The sequence below is a fragment of the Ambystoma mexicanum genome, chromosome 9, assembly GCF_040938575.1.
Source record: "Ambystoma mexicanum isolate Mex_15411 chromosome 9, UKY_AmexF1_1, whole genome shotgun sequence".
Taxonomy (NCBI): Eukaryota; Metazoa; Chordata; class Amphibia; order Caudata; family Ambystomatidae; genus Ambystoma; species Ambystoma mexicanum.
Window position 1 is genome coordinate 331,429,461 of NC_090931.1, and position 21,904 is coordinate 331,451,364.

The 21,904-nt window shown below is 49.9% G+C and overlaps 1 protein-coding gene across 1 annotated transcript in view; it reads left to right on the plus strand.

The window, feature by feature from the left end:
- Window positions 1-21,904, plus strand: part of GTF2I (general transcription factor IIi) — a 2,618,156-nt gene that overhangs the window by 901,529 nt on the left and 1,694,723 nt on the right. Inside the window, exon 15 of the mRNA XM_069614749.1 lies at window positions 12,095-12,166. Coding sequence (XP_069470850.1) covers window positions 12,095-12,166 — 72 coding nt within the window. The remainder of the gene's footprint in view (window positions 1-12,094; window positions 12,167-21,904) is intronic.

A 21,904-nucleotide genomic window follows, 5' to 3' on the forward strand; every position in this document is an offset into this window, starting at 1 on the left:
CACTCATTCCAAGACAGATACACAAGTGGGACAAGCGGTTCTAAGACACCTGTTTGCTCATGACCCTTCTCACATCCCACCTCCTTCTTTGGGTACTGCTCGCTAATCTATGCACAGCATGTGATCTAAGCAGATTCCACAAGCCTCAGAAGGGATACATTACTCACCGTAATCGTATTTCTGATGCTTGTATCTGCTTAGATTCACATGCGACCCACCCTTCCTCCCCTCCGAGAGAAGGCGCATGATTGCTTGTAGTCTTACCTTTCTGTCTATCTGCTTGGATTATCTGTACTCGCGCTACTCCTCATGCTTCCTCAGGTCAGAAAAAAAAAAAATACAATCTGAGGATCCCAGACGCGTGAGGGATCTTGGGTACAGTGGACGTCACACTAGGGATAGTATTACTGGCACGCCTGTGTCGACGCCCATTTTCGAGTTTCGAAAAACAAACTGTAATACTCCGCAGCTTCCACTAGATGTCGGCCTATGCGCACAGCATGTGAATCTAAGCAGATACAAGCATCAGAAATACGATTACGGTGAGTAATGTATCCCATATATATATATCACACTTCTAGTTCAACACATTAATCAGTTATTAAAGCAAGTTAAAATCAGTCAAGAAAAGTATACACAACTCCCTAGTTAAACTGTAGACAAGTTTGAGCAAGAGTGAAAACTGAGCAAAACGGCACAGTGAAAACCAAACACAAATGGCACTCTAGCAATTTCTCACAAGGGAGGGAAAGCACAAGTTATACAGGAATATATTCTTACACACCCTAGCAACAATTCCCATAAGTTTGTGAACAAGTTTAGGCAAGGCAGTACTTTAGTATGTATAATACTTAAATGAAAACCGAGTAAAATGGCACTTCAAAAGTTTTACAAATGGGAAGAAAAAGGTGGTTATAAGAAGTAGGTGCACCAACACAGTTCTAGTTGAGAAGCAATCTAAAGAAGGCAGTTCTACCAAATTTAGCCAGAGTCAATCGGCCTGTGCCAGAGTCAGTGGTACAGGGCAAAGGGCCCAGGAGCAAAATGTTCTTGTAGTTGCAGTCAAGTCTTTGGTTAACGATTTGAAAAGGTGGATGCAGAAGGTGAAAGACGATGTTAGAGGCTAGGGGCGCCCAACCCAACAGGTAGGTAAAGGATTTAAAACACCTTTAGCACTACCACGCGAAAAAGGGCGGCCTGGCGGAACAATGTACCTTGAAATGTAGAAGAGGCTCCTGCGGTGGCGGTTGTTCCTGGCAGTTCCTGCAGTTCGGGTGATCCAGCAGAGGAAGAGGGACTCTTGTCGTGAAGGAAGGTTCGAGTTACTGAACTGCCCAGGGATGAAACCAGCCGCGGTGCTGCCCAACGAATAAAAGGTATGCTCCTTTAAATCGCGGTCCGGGTGGACGGCTGCCTGGCTATCCGGTCTCAGAGTACATGTTACTGGCTATTCGACCAAGGCAGGTCCAGGAAGGCGATTGGCAAACTGGTTGGCCCCACCAGCTCAAGGGAAGAAGGCTCTTGCAGATGAAGATCTTCTCTCGTCGTGTGGAGAAAAGTGGTGAGACGCTGCAGCAGGGCTTCAACCGTGGTTCAGTCCTTGCTTCTTAGTGCCAGTGGCGACGTCTTGCTCTTCCAGTCCTCAGGACCTTGCTTTTATGCAAAAAGATCCCCATTCATACAGTCTAGCTGTCACTCACACAGTGGAGTGGTCATCCTGGCGGGAGACCCTCCAGCCTATCAGGGCAGAGTGTGACATGGTTTGCTGAGGCAACCCTGTCCAGGGGTCCTACTCCCCCTCCCACACAATAGATCCACCCCAGACTCAGTGGCGCCGAAAGGAGGGCTTCTTGGCAGAAGGCCGCCAAAAGGACGAATAAAGGATCCCCAACCTGGGTTAGGAGTTAAAATAAACCGGCGGTATGTTAGAGGCTGTCTGTAAATGTGGTAGCCTCGAACAATGGGATATTATCATAGGGAAATATTTGCAGTCGAATATTTTTGGTAGTAACCACTGCCACCAGCCAGAAACTTTTGAGAGAGGGACTGTACGGTACCCTCATGAAAATGAACATAAGGGAAAAACTACTAACCCTTGCCAGTACCTCCATAGTAAGATGGGTTGTACTGGTTTTGTTCATAAAGATTGACTAGTAAAGTCAGTGGGGACTTTACATGCCCTGGGAGACAGTAGTGAGTCCCAGGGTATGGAGTCTGTTTGGGGGTCGCTACGACACCCCTGTGTCACTGCACGGAGGGTGCTGTTTTACACATGTGGATAAAGATGGTTCCTATGGGGGTGAGATAAACCCCAAAGACATTAAACACAAAAAATGGCCTAGAACACGCATAGCAAATATGCCTAAGAATGGGAAAAAGGGTCACACTTAGCAGGAGAAAAAAAAAAAACTTCAAATCCAGCAAAGCTGCTGGGGAACTCTATAGGTATGGGACATTAGCCATAAAATGAGAATTCTCCCTAACAGTTACCACAGCTAACTGGGTGTTTGTCGGTGTCTTCATTTCTATAAAATGAGCAGTTTAAAGGAGGATCTAAATTAATTGGAGAGTCAGCTGGCGTGTTGGAGAAGCCTTCTGCCACCAGGAAGTCTGGCTGAAGTGGTACTTCGCCAGTGGCCTCCGTGAGACAGGACGCAGGCAGTTGAGTGATAGTGGACTCAATTGTTAAGGCTTCAGTTATGCCAATGAGTGCTTCTTTTAACTTACCCGGCCGACAGAAATGTCTGTCAGTCGTATGTATTTTTTTCCTCCGTGCAGGTGAATTAACTAGTGACGACTTTCTCCCCGATGTAGCAGCGGGGAAGTGTCTCTGAGGTGTTCGCCTCAATTGCATGGTTTTTTGGAAATTTCAGTTGGATGAGGCATGGCGGTCTTTAGAGAGTATAGGCCTTTGGACATGTTTAGGTAGCCAGTTGAATCACATCAAACACCTGTGTTTACAAATGTATTGAAATGAACAGGACGTGAGGTAAAACTTGCCTGTACTACGCCAGCCCAACAAGGTAGAAGTCTGTGAAGTCACGGCTCGCCGCACAGCCAAGCGGCTAAGCAGAACTTAAAGTGTGCTGTTAAAACTAGGAGGTTGGGCGTTTGGATGCGTAGCTGAACGCTATGTATTGAAGTTTACCCATTTAACAAAATAAATCTAAAAGGGCAAAAGTAAAAGGAATAAAATTAATCAACACATTAGTCCTTTGGGAATGACAGTCCTTGTTGATGTTAAGCAGAGACTTGCACATGAAATGGTCTTACCACCAGGAGAGGCTATCCAAGCACCAGAGATCCTCGTAGCTAAGCAGCACTTCCAGGCCCTTCCACAAGCTACTTCTACAGTTTTTCGTTTTTCAGCAGAAAAAGTTTCTATTTTTGTCAAAGAGCCCCTGTGTGCTCTTCTCTCAATCTACCGACAGCAGGGACCCATTTGTTGGTGAATTTCGGTGCCCCTCAAGGGCAAGGAAGTTTCTTTGAAGTTTCCAAAATCCCATCGGGCCTACTCTGCACCTCCGGCCATGACAAAGGAGTAGAAGTAAGCCAGATACCTTTTCAAGGTGTGCACCAGATGCGGACCACAGAACGTGTTTGTGGAGGACAAACGCCTTCAGTGCCTCTCCTGTCTTCATCCTGACCACAAAGGAGAGTGCAAGATCTGCCTCTCCAAGAAGACGGTGTATCGACACAGTAGATTTGCAGTGTGGCTAAATGCCAAGGCCTCTGCCCTGTGCCCCAAGCAGGGTCATGCCTCACCCAGGACTGGCCAGTCCGAGGAGCAGGCTTCGAAGTCCTTTGTGGACGCCCCATCCATGGGGGCCCAAGACAAGACCAAGCACTGCGAGTCTGGTTCCATCGGGGTCGCAGCGCAAGCGGGTCCTGCGATGGGCAGGGCACGATCAACGTCACCATCCGCCTCCATCGCCAGCCAGCGATCGAACTCCTCCTCAAAGAGGAAATTGTCCAACCTGGCTAAGCTGCAGGAGAAACTCAGTACTTAAGAAAAGATGCCCGACTTGCCCAGGAAGATCCAAGCGGCATAGGAGAAATTGTCGTAGATGATTGAGCTAGTGGCGGCTGCTTTCTCGAAGGCCAAAGGGGCTGACCCCATGAAGGTATACCCCACTGCACCCAGGGTTTCCCTGCCTCTGAGGAGGGAGGCCTCAGCTGGGGCGGTGGTGAGGCCTGCTGACACGCTGGAGAAGAGGATGCCATCTGATCCCAGCCTGACCCCTCAGGGTGCAAAAAGAGGAGGGGGCGATGAAGTCCCGGGCCAACTACAGGCCGTACTCTAGGCCATGGAAGTTTGGTCCTTGGTCCTCAGACAATGAGGACCTGGAGTCCCTGCACACGGTCCATGAGGACGTGGGGGACGATTGTTGCAATGCCGATTGCGCAGGGCTTAGTGTTCCAACCATGCCAGCTTAGCCGAGAGATGTATCCCTGGACATCCTTTTGACCCTACACACGTTGATGTAGGAAATCCAGAAAAGGATGCTGCAAACCCCGGTCCTGGGGTCCCCGGATCAGCCTCTGGCTAAAAAGAGGAAGCGTCATCCAGCGCCCCTGTATCAACCCCCGCACCTGCGCCAGGAAGGAGGGGGTTCCTGTACCAGAGGCGTGAGGCCAAGAGGAAGACAATCATGGCGTTGCCCCTCCTGGACGACGTGTGGGAGGAAGAGCCTGGCCCTCGTGAAGAATCCTTGCACGGCCCTTGCCAAAAGGGATAGTCTGGAGAATAAGTACCAGGTGCCGCAGTCCGCACCCAGGTGTCTGCGGTGGCAACCATTGTCGGACTGAGTGGTTTTCGGCGACCGCGAAGGAGAGATGGTCAAACCCTCCCTCTCTCTGGACAGCGAGGGGAAGAAATTGGATGTCAAGGGGATTAAGGTTATTTACACCCCAGAGTCAACCATCAAGGTTTTAACGCAATGGCGATCCTGGCCAAGGTACGACCCGACAAGAGGACGGAGGCGATCGCCATCTTCCAGGAGGGAGAGGTGACTTCGGACAGTGCCATCAGTGGCGCTGGACCTCGCTGACGCAGGTTTCCGGCAGATGTGGGGAACGGCATCTGCCTCAGTCGTCGAGGCTTGCTGAAGGCCACGAATTTACACCATGAAGTCCAGACGAGGGTGCTAGACATGCCCTTCGACAGAGCTACTCTCTGGGAAGGCCGTTGACCAGTCCCTGCAAGCCATCAAGGCAGATACAGAGACGGTTCATGCCCATGGCACTCTCCTACAACACTGCTCTTCCTTTCGCTCCTCCAGAGGAAAGTCTGAAAGGTTGACGAAAGGGTTCTCCTCACCGTACAGTCAGCCCTCCCATCCACGGTCCAGGAGGCCTACAGGGGCCGTTCCAAGGCCTACGTTGGAGGTGGTCAGCGCCGTCGACGCCCTCACGGCAGAATGCAGGCGCAGAAGCAGGACTGAACCAGCCAAGATGTTGGGCCCCCACCCGTGCACCCCGGTGGGAGGCCGGCTGACTGGATTCATCTGTAAGTGGGAGAAGATCTCCACTGACAGATGGGTGCTGGACTTTCTTGCTCACGGACATACCCTGGAGTTTCAGCACAAGTGTCTGCGGATCCCTCCGGTGGCCCGGCAGGAGTAGCACATCCCTCCGCTCTTAGAGGAGGTATGGGCCTTGTGCGTAAAGGGGCGATAGGGCTGGTTCCACGACAACTCCGGAGATCCAGAGTCTACTCCAGATACTTTTTGGTCAAAAAGAAAACCGGGGTCTGGTGTCACATTCTAGGCCTGCAACGACTCAGCAAGTACCTCAAGTCCCAAAAATTCAAGATGGTCCCGTTGCAGCACGTGCTTGGCCAACTGGAAGAAGGAGACTTCTTGACGTTGTTGGACCTTTAAGACTCCTATTTCCATGTCCTCATCCACAGGAAGCACTGAACGTTCCCATGCTCCGTAGTGCAGGGATGGCACTACCAGTTAAAGGCCCTCCCTTTCGGCCTGAAATCGCCCCCCAGGGTGTTCATGAAGTACCTGGCACCAGTGGCGGCCCATCTGCGTGTACACTGGATGCACATGTACCCGTACCTTGAAAACTGGCTCATCTGGGCCAGTTCTCGAGAGTTGGCTGTCGGACACACGGAGACGACCGTCCAGCTGCTGACGGATCTGGGGTTCTACATCAATTATCCAAAGTCCTGCTTGACACCATTGCAGAACACGCTATTCCTAGGAGCCAGACTCAATACAGTCTTGTGACTAGCATCGCCTTCGCAGGGAGAGGGTAGCGGCCATTCTGGGCAAAGTCACTGAAGACCGCCACGATGAGGACCATCAAGTCGCTCTTCTGAATGATGTAGTCTTGCATCGATCTTGTCCGGCTCTGGAGGTTACGATTGTGACCACTTCAAGAGTTCCTGGATGCTCGCTGGGTTTCAGGTGTCCAGAAGCTTCGCGGACAAGATCTCGCTCGATTAGTACCGATGAGCAATTCGGTGGTGGGGCGTCCACCCAAAACGTTGCACGGGGTTCCAAAGCCCCCCGTACCAGGAGACTGTCACCACAGAGGCTTCCCTGGAAGGCTTGGGAACCATCACTCAGGCATGTCCTCTGTTTTATATCCCTGTCACTCTGTTCCTGCAGCAGGAAAGTAGTACAGCCAGTTGGGGAAGGTGTTCCAGTGGCGTTCGTCTCAGGGTTAGTTGGTCCCACTAACCCCCAAGGAAAGAAGTCGTCCCGTCCGTAGCTTGTCTTGTCGATTTGAAAAAGGAGTTTCAGCACAGCAGCGGGGATTCACCGGGCAATTCAATGGTCCAGGAGGATGCAGCAAGCTTCGTTCATGTCCCAAAACCCTCAACTTCTAAGCAGGTTTCTCCCATTCATGCACAGGCTAGGCTGTCACTCAGTCCAGATTTGGATGGACTCACAAACGCCGGCTTGCCCCGCATACAGGTTGGATGGAGGTAGCCAGGGCCGATGTTGGACAAGGTCATGAATGTGAGTGGGCGTCATGCATTGAAGGGACTGATATTGTCGGCCAGTCCCAGATCGGAAGAGATGCTGAGATGCTTGCGCGCCCCACTTAGTGAGAATATGAAAGTTTAGTGCCTCACTTCCGGACAGCAATGCCAATTGACCAATCCACTAACAATTTCACCCTCTGCCCACATATCTCAAGCTTTAACCAAACACAACCACAAGCCTGTAATACAACAATCTGCGCAAACTTCACTACACTGCAACAACAAAACAAACTACACATAGACTCGAACAACAGCACATGACGACCACCGACCGAAAAACACCCCAAGCACAGCCAACGGAGTTAACCGGGTTGAGGCCGCCAACAGCACATCACTGCTCTCTTGCACTTTTCCAGCTTATTCCCACTAACTCACCCCCCTTCCATTTTTTTTCAGAACCGCCAGGCGACCACTCTGGTGGTGATATTACGTGGTAAAACTATCCTTTAACATGTTGTTGATGATCATAAAGACTTCGGTGACCTGACGAAAGGAGAACCTGGATTAGTCTATGGGCAGAGCAGGCATAGAGAAGGTACCCGATGTATGAGGCATCATAATCGAGCTGTTTGCTGCTCCACAATTGCCTGTTTAGAAATGTTGGTCCTGAACTCCTTTTTAATATCTTGACACCAAGCATTACTAGTGAAAATATTGACTTTCTGATTAGTAATTCTCTCAAGCTCTCTGAGAATCACAAACCGTTCTTGCTAACTGGACTTAGATTTAGAGATCATAACCTTTTATATAGTCCGCCTGCTTGGATGAGAAAATGGCCTGCCTGTATTCCTTTGCAGACTTCTTATAAGTAAGCGAAGACTCTGGGCAAGGATTTTTCCACCAAGCTCTTTCACGCTTCTTTTCACTTTACTCAGTTTAATATCATTAAACCAAGTATTTTTTTATTGATCTCAGTTTTAATAGTTTTTGATTGGAGAGAAGCAAGGGTGTCAATAGCACCATGTAACACATGTTGAAATTGTTCCAATAATTCATCAGAATTCAAAGTATCACAAAGCTTAGATAGACCTGGAAGCACCAGGTGGGGGCAATAGCCGTGGGGTGAAGTGCTTTCCAGGTTCCGAACTCTTTTCAAGGTTCTTTGGATTAGACTCTGCTCACAGTGGTGCCATGGGAAGCAGCAACTGGAACGAAATTAACAAGTTATCAGACCACGGACAGGGATCAGTTAAGATCGTGGCGATTTCAAGATTATGGGAGAGAACCCAGTCTAAAACGTTTCCATCTTTGTGTGTGGAGAACTTGATGGAGACCCACGGCTCCAAGAGCATTCAACAATGAAGCCGATTGTAGGTCGGAATCATAAACCAGGAGATTAGTCTCCCAATAGCAGAAAGTGAGAGTGGGGCTTCATATTGTCAATAAGACATGCCAGAAGCAGTTCTTCAAAGTCCTGAGATATATGTGGCGGCCTGTAAAGTATAACTATACTAGCAGACGTATTGTGATTAACATTGAGCTTGACTAATAATGGCTCACAATTATTCATGGGTATGGAGTTCGAGGAATGTATTATAAAAGTCCTTATAGATGAGGGCAACACTGTCCTGTCTACAGGAGGAGCGATCTGCCCTCCGTATATTGTAGCCAAGAGGAGTGGCCAATAGGGCAGCATGTGTAGCTGAGGCAGTAAGCCAAGTCTGTTTTGTTACATTTTGTATCTTTTGTCATGTTTTACATTCTGGCTTTTTACCTTGTGTTTTTGTATTGCTGATGTTATCCTGTGTTTTATCTTTATTTTAGATTCTTTTATATTTCTGTTTTTATCTTGCTCCCTTGTGTTTTTGTTACTTGTATTGCACCAGTTTGTCCTCGGCCTAAGGTGCCATATAAATGTCTAAACATAAACCTCAGTAAGAGCTAAAATGTCCATGTTGGCCTCTTCAATATAGTCTTCCAAGTATAGTATTGGACCAACGAATTAGTATTTATCAGAGCCAATTTGGGAGAGGAATTCTTCAAATCAGAATGACTTCTTGCTGCTATTAAAGGATCGTTAATAAGAGGTTGTCTCAGGTAGAGATACCGAATAATTAATCATGCCAAAATGATGTACAATGCGCCCTGGTACCATCAGATGCAGTGCAACAATTGGTTACTTCAGTTGAACGAAGTAAGAAGTCTGTGATAAATAAGGAAGATCACAGATATGTCTTCAGCCATAACAGTATGTGCTGTTATGCTAACGGGAGCCACGGTTGATAAGAGGAGCAGGCAAATCCGAAGCAGAACATGTGGAACCATTAGGGTTAAAATTTGCCGAAATCCGGTCATTCTGATCAGCAGGAGGACCCAACGACTGTAGCTATCCGAATGAGTACGAAAAGTGTGTACCAAATCAATATTATTTGTAAGCTTTCTAGGACTCTTGGAAGCATTGACAAAATCCATTGCGAGATGGTGAGTAAGTATTTTGGCGGCACTTCTCTGTGACCCCTCCAGCAGTGAGGGAGGCCACATCGTGTCAGTCCGTATATTATGGCATGGAGAGTTGGTGAGCTCCAGTTGAGACCTAAAAAGGATAACCCTTCAACAGGCAGTGGGCGGTAGGAATTACAATTAGTACTGTTAATACAGTCAAAAGGTGTAAACACCCCCCGCCCCCTCAGTACTCCATACATTAATGGCAAGAAGAAAAGTATGTTCGTCATGACCTAAGCAAAAACCAACACTAATCAGTCATGCCTTGTGTGCGGATAGTTAAAAACAAATTGAACAGTCTTAAAACAATATAATACAAACAAATTTAAAAGCAAAAACTCACTAACAGACTGTAGCTTTGTGCAAAAGCACCTTTAAAACTAATGAGACCTGTGGCTAACAATGCCGTAAATCGGGCCGAGAAACAACCAGTCAGCACTAACCAGCTCTGCAATGCCGTGTAGAAGATGCCAAAGACGATTCTGGTGCCATGAGGGAGGACATGAATTTGGGTCTTCTTGGCTGCCACTGTCCACCTCCGGGGTAGGGCCGGCTCTGGATGTTCCCTGGTAGGCCCCCACCACCTGCTGAGAGGGTTTCTGTCCCCTCCTGAAAAGGCCATGGTACTGGCCTTGTCCCACCTGCTCTTACTGTATATAAGGAGTATGTGCCTGATGGTTTGAAGGACCAATAAAGTGTCTTCTTTGCCTTGGGGAAGGTATTGGTGACATGATGAAAAAGTTAACTTGGAATACTTTTGGTATAACCTTTCTTTGATAGTCGGGGAGACGACAAAGACTGTGGACTCCTGTGGAGTCTTCTCTTGATGTATCTTTAGCCGTTCGGATAGAAATATGAAACAACAGTAGGCTCGCTTTAGATTATTTGAATTTGAAATCTCAACCTGGTTTTGAAAACTACCTTGATTAAGCTAAGCCTTTCTACATTAAAGTTCTGTTCTTCAGGTATTGGCACCTTTCCTCTAGCTTCTTTTGCCTATCAGAGGAAGAGAAGATGAGTGCGATTTTATTTTTTTAATTATTTTTTTTGTACTTTGTGTATTAGCCAGGGGGGATGATGGTCAAGGTCTTCTCTATTGTCCTGCAATAGGTCTGTGGTCCAGTTTTTTTTTAAAAAAATAAAAAAAATAAAAGGCTGGTGGACACAGCTAGAGTATTTCCCTTAAACGAATAGAGAGAATTTGTTTGACATGCACTGATGTTTAACCAATGATATAATTCTTTACTTATTCATAGATCATATTGAAAATTAGAAACCTGGTTGATGTCTGCAATTATTTTATAGTCGTTCTACTGCACAATAGTCACCTTATCCCTAATTATTAATGTACTTAGTTTTAGTTTATCCTGTTTAATTTATTCTTCTTATGTAGTCACTTACATTTTTTAAGATCTTATGTATTATATTGGATCTTGGTTGATTGTCGTTTTGTGAAATGTATTTGTTTTTAAACTGTTATTCAATGGGTTATTAGCCCAAAATAATTGTCTTCCTGACTTGACCAGCCCTTATATTATCCAGACCACTAACTCTATACCAGCAGGAACCACTGCAGATGTCTAATGGTATTCAGTCGGGTAGATGCTTATGCTAGATGGAACGCTTGGGGCACTTAACAGCAGAATGGGATGTGCAATGCTGCCAGAGACTGAAGCAGCAAACCTGCCCTCAACACAAGATCCTATACATCATAGGGGATCTGCATAGATATTTGCTCAAGCAGAAAACAGTTAGAGGCAAATGGAGCAGGGCAGCCAGGAGCGAAAAGCACCGAAAGAGAGGCAGGGCACTTGCCCTATGCCAGTGTCTCACCCAAGGCTTTTAAAGGGATAGTTCCTTAAAGAGGAGCTGCAGAGAAGGGGAATAAGAGACTCTATTAGACTAGAAACCAATCAGAAAGCTAGAGCCCCCAGGGTCAAACCAAAAAAAAGCTTACTTTGTACTGTCCACCAGTTACGTGGACCACAAGCATAAACCAGGATGACTTACACCTGAGCCTGAAGACTACACATAATTGAGAAATGATTTGCCCAACCACTAGGCCTCTTTGTGAGCTTTGGAAAGTTGAGGCAAGCGCTAAGGTAATGTGTGGGTACAAACAGCATGCAGAAGGCCTCCAAGTGAGCTGGGCACTGCATCCGTGGTAAGCGAGTGGCTAGACCAAGTGTCCTGTTAGAAGCAAGCTGCTGGGCCCCATGGCTCCTCTTTCCAACCCAGTGTCACATCCAAAGGAAGTGAGCCAAGCACTTTGCCCACAGTCTGTTTACAAATAATAAGCAGGGCATCACATACCTAACAGTTTTAAGGGTCAAGAACTATGTGGACACTATAATCCCCTTGAGTGTCAAAAGGTTCAAGAAGTGCTTGGTGCTATATCGTGGAAACTGCACCCAAGCCAGTTAATTTATTACGCGTGTTACCCAATTGCTCTATAAGCAGTCCCCTTCATCCACCTTCTGTTTAGTTGTTCACACGATAGGTGCTTATTTATTTTTTCGAACCACCACTACCACCACCAGAGTTTATCCCTTGACCACCAAATAACCCTTGAAAAAATTACTTCTGTATCAAGCGTTTCTATTGATGTTCCAAACAGCGCACTGTTTAACATTCCCTTTTTGGTTGTAGTGAAAGAAGAATGGTATGCAAGAATTACCAAATTACGAAAAATGGTAGATCAGCTCTTCTGCAAAAAATTTGGTAAGTTCATAATCTTTTTTTGCCATTTCGTGTTTGTTCAAAATGAACGCTCCTTTTGTGTGAAAACTGTTTTTTCAGACCTGTGATACTTCACTATTGTTATAATATTCATAAGTCATTTGAGCCAGGTCACACATGCCACAGTGCCACCCAGTATGGATTACTGGAAGCTGACTGTCATTTCAGATCCACATGAGTGAAGCATTGTCTGTATGCAAGGTAGCCCACATGCAAAGCTCAAAGCTGCAGGCAAGTGTCTGGAGCAAAAGATCTGCCTGTCTTAGGTTGATATAGCACTGCCCTATAAGACAATGACAAGTTTATCCTAATGTGCATACCCACAAGGCTTTTCTCACAAAGCTCTGAACCAAAAGTGAATTTCCAGTGATCACTATTGGATGGAACTGTGTGAATTGGCTCAAATGACTTGTTCGTCTTTCACATTTCAGGTGGAGGTTGTTTTTATATATTTTGTTGTTAAAAAAAAAAAAGAAAGACAAGCTATGCTAACAGTAATTTATTTGCAAGCTTTCGTAATCATCGCATTACTTCATCAGGCATTAGAAGAATGGGGCTCTTGGAATAGCAGGACAACATAAAGAAACATAATTGGGCTGCTCTCTGAGGCATGAGTGGATGGAGTAGTGTCCATAATGGCCTGTGCAAAGCCACTGAAGGCCTGTTTTAGACAGTCAAGTGCGTGTTCATCTCCACTAAACCTTTTGACCACCCACGTTTAATCTTAGGATAGAAAACACGGCCAGTAATTTGTTGGAAAATTGTATTTATACAATTATTCAGGCTGTTGATTGTATCTTTAGTATTGCTTCTAAAAGACTGACCTGCCTCAAATAGAGCAAGGCATTTGTCGAGCTGATCCCTTACTAAAGTCATCCACATGTTGGGCTTGTGATTCTAGAAGGCCAATAAGGAGGGAGGATATATAAGTAATGTTTTTGCCCTTCGGCTGCTGAAGGCTGGTGTGCAAAGGATATTGCTTTATAATTATACTTCTGAGGCTTGTGGAATATGCTTAGATCACTTGCTGTGCATAGGCCGACATCTAGTGGAAGCTGCAGAGTATTAGTAGTTTTCGAAACTCGAAAATGGGCGCAGGCAGCCCGTGCCAGTAATACTATCCCTAGTATGACGTCCACTGTACCCATGATCCCTCACGTGTCGAGGTCCCTCAGATTGTTTTTTTCCGCCAGGCTAGACGGACGCATATAGCAGAGTTCCTTTCGGCGATAAGCCATTGACTTTATACAATTACGATAGTTTTTCTTTCATCGACTGCCGTAACACCACGCCGAGGAAAGAGAAAGAAAACCCATCGGAGACCATCGCGCCAGACCGTACAGCCTTGGAAGGCCGCCCCGGGCCTCGACCCAGACAGTAGGGAGTGGGGGGGAGCCATATTAGGAGGCCATTTTAGAATGCATATTCTCCCCTTGCTACACTTTGTTCGCCCAGCTGCCATTTCCATAACCCATAATTATGGAAAATACACCATTTAAATTTTGCCCTAAGTGAAATCGCAAATTCCCCTCGGTCGACAAACACTTTGTTTGCAATTTGTGTCTCCCGAGAGACCACGTCGAAACGTCTTGTCGAGCGTGCAGGCTCTTCAAGCCTAAAACATTGAAGGACCACTCCACCAAACGCTGGGCCCACTACGCCACGCAACTTGAGGCCATGTAAGTAGAGGGAGCCTTTAGCGATGGCAGCAACGCTGCACTTTTGCACGGCGAGGGCATCAGAGCTGCTTCGGCTACTCAAGCGCAGACCCCTGACCCCGTAAGACAGGCCGGCGGTCAAGTTGTGGGAACTACACCCGGCGGCGGCAGCGCTACAAAAGCACACACCACAAAGCACATAAATCCCAGTCGACATTCGGCAGATGAGTCAACTTCTCGACAATGTTCGACACACTTCTGAAAGGTCCACCAAGTCCCAGTCCACTGGGCAATCTCGTTCAAGATCGCCACACAACAGGGTTCAACCGTCGAAGGACGGCAAGGGGGGTCACATGAAAAACTCCTTCTGAAGGCCGATCGTCCACGGACGAAGCCTCACACCCGAAGTTTGATGTTCTTTGTCTGATGAAACGACAGGCCCCAAGAAGTCTGCTAAACCCTCATCTGGGCCCCAGGGTGGGGAAAAACATAAAAAGTCATCTAAGACCCCTCATAGGTACATGAGTCCTACTTGGGACAAATCCTCACAAAAGGGTATACTGTCCAAGCCCATAGAGAAACCTAAAGACTCTAGGCCAAGGGTTAATCCTCCCACTAATGAGGATATGGAGATTTACCACTCAACTCTTTGTAATCCCAAGTTCGAAAGAATGGTGTTTGCAAGATATCAATAGGGTTATGCGAAGGACGACCTTTGGGTTCTTTTCATAAAAATTCACCATAGATTACTTTCAAAGTTTTCACTCCACTTCTCCCACCTCAGCTCCTTCCGGCTCTCAAGCCTCCGCCTTACCCTCTCACCCCCCTGCTAAGATATCTCGCTATAATGTCCCTGTACAAAGCAAGGTTATATATCTATATGACCCTGAAATAGATCCAGAAGACCAAGATGACCTTTCATTTGTGGAAACATCTGACCCTCGATTTATTGAAGAGGAAACAGATGAACTTTATTATGGGGATGATGAAGACCCATACGAAGACCAGGCGGCGAACATGTACTCCTTAGATTCTCCATTAATCAATACCCCCCAGTGGTAGATTCCCCTGTCGACAATCAACCCCTCCTCAATGAAGTCCTAGGCAAAGCGGCGGAACACTTCCATATTGACACACAGGAGGTACAGAAAGATAGACTTCGCTGGACAAATATTGGGGGACAAAAAGACAGTAGGTCAGTTTATTCCACTGCTAAAATCGGTACAACGCAGAATACAACCTTCCTTAGAGGCTGCCAATCTCACACGGGCCGTCAACCCGTGTGTGGAAAAACTGTTTAGGCCTGCACCTTCAGACCCCTTATACATAAGAGGCCAATTGAAACCAGACTCCTTGGTTGTCACCACCACAAGAAAAAGAGCAGGCACGCCCCTTGCTTCCTCCGAGGCACCGTCGGATAAGGAAAGCAAGAAGATATATGCAATGGGTAGAAAGTTCGCCTCTTCTGCGGCCTACCAGACGAGAATAGCAAACAACGCTACCCTTTTGGCAAGTTATAACTGCCATAAGTTGGAGGATGTTTCTGCGTTACTTTAGTCTGCCCCAGAGCCACTTAAATCACAACTAGTTCAAGTGGCAGCAGACGGAAGGGCCGTGTCTTCTTGTCTCCTCAAGTCAAATTTCGATGCGGCCGACAATGCCGGGAGAGTCATTGCAGAGGGGACTTTTATAAAGAGGCATGCATGGCTTTGCCAGTCGGGCTTTAGGCCAGAAACAAAAGCCACTTTGATAAATATGCCAGTGGAACCTAATTTGCTCTTCGGCAAAGCTGTAGAAGACATACTCAAGACAGCAAAGGATGAGTTAGACACTCTAAAATCTTTAGGTCAGCTCACAAATAAGCCTACCTGTCAAAGGGGTACCGGTAATTTTCGCCGTTTAAGGGGCCAAAACTCAGAGGATCCGGCTACAGTCAAGGCCAAGGTTCCTAGGCCAACAATCAAGGACAAGCCTTCCAGGGCTATCCTCGAGGACAACGCAGAGGTCGTGGTGGTCCGGGCAGAGGCCCAGTTCGAGGTGGCACCCCACCTCAGAGCAAGTGACATTCAACTCCAGGTACCCTCCCATGCATCTCCAGTAGGAGGAAGCATTTCCAACTTCACCCATGCATGGGAGGGTATCACCTCGGACAGATGGGTGCTGTCCACGGAAGCAGGGGGCTACTGCATAGAACTACTCCAGGGTCCTCACGACCACCCCCCACAACAGACTCCACTCGGAGGAACATCAGCGGATCCTTCTAGAAGAAATAACAGTGCTTCTATTAAAGGACGCCATAGAAGTGATCCCAATCAACCAGGTAAACGGGGGTATTTATTCAACTTACTTTCTTGTGCCAAAAAAAATCTAACAATGCGCCCTGCATTAGATTTGTGCCCTGCAAACAAGTATGTCAAGCCACAAAAGTTCTGCATGACTAAGCTACAAGAGGTCATCCCCCCCTACTAAAGGGGGATTACATGGCAACACTGGATATGAAAGATGCCTATTTTCATATTTCTATGTTCCCAGCGCACAGAAGATTCTTGCGTTTCAAGATGGCGAACAAGCACTACTAATTCAAAGTGCTGCCCTTTGGAATAGCCTCGGATCCAAGGGTGTTCACAAAGGTACTGGCGGTAGTGGCAGCGCACCTGCGCAGGGGAGCAATCCCAGTGTACCCTTATTTGGACGAATGGCTCATAACAGGGGAATTACCTCTGATTTGCAGACAAAACATCCAAACAATCAACCTCCTCTTTCAATTGGGCTTCTCAATCAACGAGAAAAAAATCAAGCCTAGTGCCAAGCAATTCCAAACCGTTCCTAGGAGCTATCCTAAACACATAGGAAGGATTGGTCTTTCCCTCAGAGGAAAGAGTAAAACATTTGTTACTGCAAATACCACATTATCAGGCCGGCCGCCAGATAAGGGTGCACAAGCCAATGCGTTTAATTGGCATAGCATCTTGCATATACCTGGTTCCTCATGCGCGCCTGCGTCCCATACAGGAGTGGTTGGCAAAACAATGGTCTCGGGCAAGCGGTCAGTGGGACGATGTAGTGGTCGTTTCGCCAACACTTGTACAAAATGTTCGCTGGTGGACAAGAGAATATCTGATGAGGGAAACCCTTCTACGACCCACAGATACAGGCAGTGGTCACAACGGATGCCTCACTGTCAGGGTGGAGGGGCTCACTTTCTCCAGCATGGGGTCTGGCATGGATTTACATGCTCATGAATATTCCCCGTCAGGCTGGGAATCCTCGGTAAAGAAAAAACCAGTATCAGTTTCGTTTCTGATCTGTCTTTCGTAGTAGTAACCAATCACTGATCTCTGCGTCATACTGACCACAGCCAATGACTGCCCTCTACATAAGCCCCGCCTCTGGCAGCCATCTTCAGATTTTTACCGCACGTTCAAGTGTTGGGATCCTCGTGCTATTGCTCTCGAGCGTTAGTGCTATTTTTTCACGTTTTTTTCTCAAAAACTTCGATTTTTCGGTCAAAAAGAGCCTCAAGCTCCACCGTTTCTTCATCCGATCAACGGGGACCCGTGTCGGATTCGTCTACGCCCGTCAAGGGTGAAGATTTCGTCGAGCCACGCTTTTGGAGGACTCCAGAAGTTTCTCGGGCCCATCTCGGACATGGCCCAGGAGAAGGGAAGCTCGACGCCCGGAAAGCTGTTCAGGGTCTGCCCTGGATGCCAGCTTCAGAATGTCTTTAAGGAGGACGAACACTCCCTTTGCCTCTGCCTGCATGAGGACAAGACGCACGTGGAGAAGGACTGTGCGTTTTGCAGCAATATGTCGGAGCGGACCATTAAGGACCGCCATCAACGTCTCGCCAACTGGCTGGAAGGGAAGAGCCCGTCAGGCGAGAAGAAGAAGAAATCCGAGCGGTCTTCTAAGACCTTTTGAGGACGCCCCGGCGACGGGGGTCCAACACAAGGCCAAGCACCGTGAGTCCGCTGGCACCGGGAGCGCCGAACGGTCGGGCTCTACGGGCGCCAGGCAGGGTGCATCCTCCCCGGCACCATCAACCACGAGCCAACGCTCTGGTTCGGGTAAGAGGAAGGCCGAGCACCCGGCAAAGCTCCTGGAGAGGCCCCGGCCGAGCTCGAAGGCCCCATCGGAGGGAGAGCGAGGCAGTGTCCCTCCCCCCAAGGAGAAGGCGGTGAGCGCACCTAAGATGGTGAAAGCCTTAATCCATCCGGCCAAGACCTCTAGCGAGGCAGTCGCGGCGGCCCTGGCTCAGCCTGTGGAGGCTACACCAGTGGTGGTGACCTCGGGGCTCAGTCTCCCTGCCACCGTGGAGGGAGTCCTCTTTTATGCCCATCGACAGGACCCCCGTGAAACCTCCGACGGAGAAGAGAAAGGGGGGGCAGGAGGTCGTCGTGGATTCGGCCTCAACTTCTGAGGAAGAGCTGATCGAAGTCTTAAGCCACGGCGTTGGCGTGGAAGACGACCAGCCCGTCGGGAGGGACCCCGACGTAGGAGACGACGATAACGTCGAGGGTGCCGACGGGGCCCCGGACCGCCCGTCAGATTCCCCTCAACCAGCGCTGCAAGACAACTCGGCGGCCATTTTGTTGGCTATACAGTCCTTATGCTCGGAGATAAGGACGAGACTGCCGTTACCACCAGCGAAGGAACCGCTCCCGACGGGGGACCCGGAGCCAGGCCCTTCTGGGAGCCCTCCCCCTAAGAGAAGGATTCATCCTCCACCTCCTTTTCAGCCGTCGCGCCCTGTTCAGCCCTCCTCCCCGTCCACAACTCGTGGGGGTGATACGGGGACTGACACGGCCGCGACGGGTACGGACGACAAGGTTTACGACGAGGATCTGCCGTCGTCACCTCCCCCCGGGCTTCCCCGCCCGACGAGATTGGATAGTTTCACTCCACGATCGCCAGGGCATCCGAGCTCTTCCAGCTCTGCCCGGAAGAGAAGGAAGGTTTCCTTTATCAACGGCGCGAGGCCAAGAGGAAGACGGTCCTCTCCGTGCCTCTACTGGACGATATTTGGGATGAGGGCCTCGCCCTCCTCAAGAACCCATCCACGACGCCGGCTAGAAGGGATCGGTACGAGAAGAAGTACCGGGTCCCGGACGCGGCCCCCTTGTGCCTCCGGGCACAGCCGACCCCGGACTCCGTTGTCTCCGCGGCGGCTAGGAAGAAAGCGGGGGGTGGGCGCGGCCTCTACGCCTACTTCCCCGCCTGACGGCGAGGGAAAGAAATTGGATACGATGGGACGCAGGGTCATCTCGTCTGCAGCGACGACGATTAAGGCGGCCAACGCCTTGGCTATCGTAGCCCGCTACGACAGGGAGCTGTGTTACAAACTGGCCCCCTGCTGGACTTCCTACCGGACGACAAGAGGGCGGATGCCCTAGAGATCTTGCAGGAAGGAGAGGTGGCGTCGGACCACGCCATTACGATTGCGACGGACATCGCTGACACTGGCTTTCGCCAGTTGGGCAACGGCGTGTGCCTTAGGCGGCGTGGATGGCTCAAGGCTACTGACTTCCGTCAAGACGTGCAGACCAGAGTCTTGGACATGCCGTTTGATGGAAACAACCTGTTTGGGAAAACAGTGGACGATTCCCTTCAAGCCATCAAGGCAGACACGGAGACGGCCCGGGCTCTTGGGGTTCTCCAGCAACGGCGGCCGCCCTTTCGGAGTGGCAGAGGCAAAAAGGGTGCATCCAAAGGTTCCGGCGGCGGATTTTCCACCTACCGTCAAGCGGCCCGTTCGTCGTCGCAGGAAGCTTACAGGGGACGAGGCAAGTCAGGCGGACCCCGCCGTCGTCGCCAAGGAGGTCAAGGCGGCAAAGCCTCGTCGAAGCAGGACTGAACCGGCCGTGGGGTCGGGCCCCCACCGAAGCACCCCGGTGGGAGGCCGGCTGGCGAGCTTCGTCAGCGTGTGGGAGTCCATCTCCACTGACCGTTTGGTGTTGGACGCCCTAGCCCAGGGTCACGCGCTCGAGTTTCAAAAAAGGTGCCCGCGCTTCCCCCCTGTGGCCAGGAAAGAACATCACGTCCCTCAACTTCTCTTGGAGCTAAAGGCGATGCTCAGGAAGGGCGCCATCGAGCTCGTCCCAAAGAGGCTTCGGGGCTCCGGAGTTTACTCAAGATACTTCCTCGTGAAGAAGACGGGAGGATGGCGTCCCATCCTGGACCTACGACGACTGAACAAATTCATCAAGGCACAGAAGTCCGGATGGTCACCCTCCAACATGTCCTGGGTCAGCTGGAGGAGGGCGATTTCCTGTCGTCGTTGGATTTGGAGGATGCCTACTTCCATATTCCTATCCTAAAGGGACACAGAGTTTCTCAGGTTCGTGGTCCAAGGGCGTCACTATCAGTTCAGAGCCCTTCCCTTCGGACTAAGGTCGGCACCCAGGGTGTTCACCAAGTGCCTCGCACCGGTGGCGGCGCAGCTGCGCCGAGAGGGGATCCACGTCTACCCCCCCTACCTGGACGACTGGCTCATTCGAGCCAAGACGAAGGAGCTCGCCGTGGAGCACACGGCAAGGACCATCCAACTTCTCACGGACCTGGGATTCTCCATAAACTACGCCAAGTCCCACCTGGTGCCCGCACAAGACGCACTGTTTCTGGGAGCGAAGCTCGACAGTGTCGCTTCTGGCCTCTCCGTCGGAGGAAAGGACGAGTGCCATTTTGGGCAAGGTGCAGCGGATGCTGGTTGCGGACGTGGCCAGAGTGAGGTCCATCAAGTCCCTCCTCGGAATGATGTCTTCTTGCATTTACCTCATCCCCCTGTGCAGGCTTCGGATGCGCCCGTTGCAGGAGTTCCTGGACGCGCGCTGGATCCAGACGGGCAGCTTCGAGGAGAGGATCACACTCGACGAGAGTTTCCGACGAGCGATCCGGTGGTGGGGCACCCGCACACATCTGACGGCGGGCATGGACTTCCAGACCCCCGACCACCAGGAGACAGTGACCACGGATGCCTCCCTGGAAGGGTGGGGAGCGCACACCGAAAATCTGCACGCGAGAGGCCTTTGGCTCCTGACGGAGAAGTCCCTCCATATCAACGTCCTGGAGCTCCGTGCAGTATTTTGGGCCCTCAGGTCCTTCCTTCCGTCCCTCAAGGGCAAGGTGGTGAGGATCTTCACCGACAACACCACCACCATGTTCTACATCAAGAAACAGGGCGGAACCAGGTCCCCAGCCCTGTCCAGGGAGGCGCAGGATCTGTGGCATTGGGCCGTCGCCCAAAGGATGTTTCTGGTGCCGTTTCATCTGGCAGGGATAAAAAACACCATCGCCGACTCACTCAGCAGGGAGCTGCGCTCGTGCCACGAGTGGGAACTACGACAGGATCTAGTGGACCGCCTCTTCCGACGGTGGGGCACACCCCAGATCGATCTGTTCGCGACGGCGACGAACTCCAAGTGCCGGAGGTTCGCCAGCAGGTTTCCCCAGCCGAGGAACATGGGCGATGCTTTCTCGTTCCCCTGGGAGGGCCTGTTTCTATACGCGTTCCCTCCATTGCCATTGCTGATCCGGCTCATCAACCAGCTCAAGAGGTCACGGTGCAGGATGATCCTCGTCGCACCTGCGTGGCCGAGGCAGATATGGTTCCCGGACCTTCTGGACTTGTCAGCGTCCCCGTCAATCAAGCTGCCAGTGGACGCGGATCTTCTCTCCAGGGAAGGAGGCGCCATCCTCCATCACGACCCGAAGTCGCTGAACTTGCAGGCCTGGCTCCTGCAGCGCTAGAGTTTGGAGGATACGACATACTGGCCGACTGCAGAGAGGTTCTTGCAAAGGCCAGGGCGTCCTCAACTCTTAAATGCTACGGACACAAATGGAAGAGGTTCTCTGTCTGGTGCCACGCACAGAAGATTAACCCTCTGCGGATTACGGCTCCCCAAGTACTGCCGTACCTACTGACGCTGGCCAAAGCTGGACTGGCGCACGCGTCCATCAAGATTCATCTTGCTGCGATCTCCCGATACACCAGAACCACCGGGTGGACGTCTTTGTGGTCTCATCGTCTGGTGAAAGAGTTCATGAAGGGACTGTTCAGATCGTT